Source organism: Cicer arietinum, chromosome 5, assembly GCF_000331145.2.
Source record: "Cicer arietinum cultivar CDC Frontier isolate Library 1 chromosome 5, Cicar.CDCFrontier_v2.0, whole genome shotgun sequence".
In the NCBI taxonomy this organism is placed as follows: domain Eukaryota; kingdom Viridiplantae; phylum Streptophyta; class Magnoliopsida; order Fabales; family Fabaceae; genus Cicer; species Cicer arietinum.
In genome coordinates, this window is record NC_021164.2 from 34779347 (window position 1) to 34781692 (window position 2346).

Here is a 2346-nt window from a genome sequence, read left to right on the forward strand (position 1 = left end):
TATCCCACTTACATTCGGGGAATATTCAAAGGTTGCATCAAACCTGAAGGTTTTTGGTGTTCTACTTTAGATTTTTGAAAGTTCAAACAAGCATACACAAATTCACCAACATCTTTTTTCATTTTATGCCACCAAAATATCTTCTTGAGGTCTTTATACATCTTTGTGGCTCCAAGGTGAATACTTAGACAACTCCTGTGTCCTTCCTCTAAGATCATCTTTCTTAACTCCTCTACATCGGGAACACAAATTCTCTCCTTAAATCTCAAAATTTCATCCACACCGATTTTAAAATCAGGTTCTCTCCCTTGGTCAATCGACTGTAACTTATCTAAAAGGTATAAATCCAATTTCTGATTCTTTTCAATCTCTTCCAATAGTCCACTAGTTACCTTCAACATTCCCAATTTAATACTTTCTGGTGTCACTTCCCAAACTAAACTAAGGTCTCTAAACTGTTCCAACAACTCACTATGCTTAACCATTAAAGCGGACACACTCAAAGTCTTCCTACTCAAGGCATCAGCCACTACATTGGCCTTTCCAGGATGATAATTAAGCTCAAAATCAAAATCTTTAAGAAATTCCATCCACCTACGTTGTCTCATGTTCAACTCCTTATGATCAAAAAGATACTTAAGGCTCTTATGATCACTAAAAACCTCAAATCTAGATCCATATAAATAATGTCTCCACATCTTAAGTAAAAAGACAACTGCTGCTAGTTCTAGGTCATGGGTAGGGTAGTTCCTCTCATGAATCTTCAGTTGCCTAGAAGCATATGCTACCACCTTCCCATCCTGTATAAGTACTCCACCTAATCGGGAACCACACGCATCACAATATACTACAAAGGGTTCACTCAGGTCAGGTAATACTAAGATTGGTGAAGAGGTCAATCGTTTCTTAAGCTCTTGGAAACTATTCTCACAATGGGTATCCCACACGAACAATTCCCCTTTTCGGGTCAACTTAGTTAAAGGTAAGGCCAACTTGGAGAATCCTTCTATGAACCTACGATAATAACCTGCCAATCCTAGGAAATTTCTAATCTCAGTCAGTGATTTAGGTGCTTTCCATTCTAAGACACTCTCCACTTTTGCAGGATCAACAACTATTCCACCTTTTGAAATTGTATGTCCTAGGAAACTTACTTCTTCTAACCAAAATTCACACTTAGACAACTTGGCAAATAATTTTTTTCTCCTTAAGGGTTTTCAAGACTATCCTTAAGTATTCACCATGCTTTTCCTTAGTCTTAGAGTACACTAAGATATCATCTATACACACAACCACAAAAGAGTCTAGGTAAGGATGAAAGATCCGATTCATGTAATCCATAAACACTGCTGGTGCATTAGTCACACCAAAAGGCATAACCAAATACTCGTAATGGCCATAACAGGTCCTAAAGGCGGTCTTAGGGATATCAGAAGGCTTCACTCGGATCTGATGCTAACCTGATCGCAGATCGATCTTACTAAACACACATGATCCTCTAAATTGATCCATAAGGTCATCTATCCTAGGTAGCAGATACTTATTCTTGATTGTCACTTTATTAAGTCGACGGTAATCCACACATAACCTCATAGACCCATCATTCTTCTTAACCAACAACACAGGTGCATCCTGTGGTGAAACACTAGGCCTTATAAATTGTTTATCTAAAAGATCTTCCAATTGATTCTTAAGCTCAGACAATTCTAAGGGAGACATCCTATATGGTGCCATGGATATGGGTCCAGTACCTGGTACAAGGTCAATGCTAAACTCAATCTCACGCTCTGGTGGTAAACTAGTGACATCTTGAGGGAATACTTCAGGGAATTCGCACACAATAGGAACATCTCGTATTACCACTTTTTCTTCAAATTCCAACGAGGCTAGGATCATGTATAACTGGGCATCTTCTTTCAAGAGTGCCTTCACTTGGTCGGCGGATATATTGTTGGACTTATCCCTCTCTCATGACTCCATGAATTCAATGGTTTTACTAAAAAAATCTACACGGTTGGCAGATAGCCAATCCATACCAATAATCACATCAACCAGACACAAAGGTAAACACACTAAGTCAACTCGGAAGTCCCTTCCATACACATGGATAGAAATGTCAAGACAAACACTAGAGGTATCAACATAATCACTAGTTTGGGTATTCATAATCAAATCATACTGCAAATGAGATACAGGTAGTCCTAAACGTCTAAACAGTCAAGAGACACAAAGGAATGAGTGGCACCACAATCAAATAGCATAAATAAAGGAGTATCACTTATGACACATGTACCTTGGATCAAGTTGTCTTTCTCAGACGCTCCTGCACCACTGAGGGCAAAGACT

At 38.7% G+C, this 2346-nt stretch overlaps 1 protein-coding gene across 1 annotated transcript in view; it reads right to left on the bottom strand.

The window, feature by feature from the left end:
* The window catches only part of LOC140920427 (uncharacterized), an 8098-nt gene that overhangs the window by 4583 nt on the left and 1169 nt on the right, over positions 1–2346 (bottom strand). The window contains exons 2-7 of the mRNA XM_073368701.1: positions 2294–2344; positions 2011–2201; positions 1461–1965; positions 1242–1346; positions 714–1159; positions 44–539 (exon numbers count right to left, since the gene is read on the bottom strand). Of these exons, the coding sequence (XP_073224802.1) occupies positions 44–539; positions 714–1159; positions 1242–1346; positions 1461–1965; positions 2011–2201; positions 2294–2344 (1794 nt within the window). The remainder of the gene's footprint in view (positions 1–43; positions 540–713; positions 1160–1241; positions 1347–1460; positions 1966–2010; positions 2202–2293; positions 2345–2346) is intronic.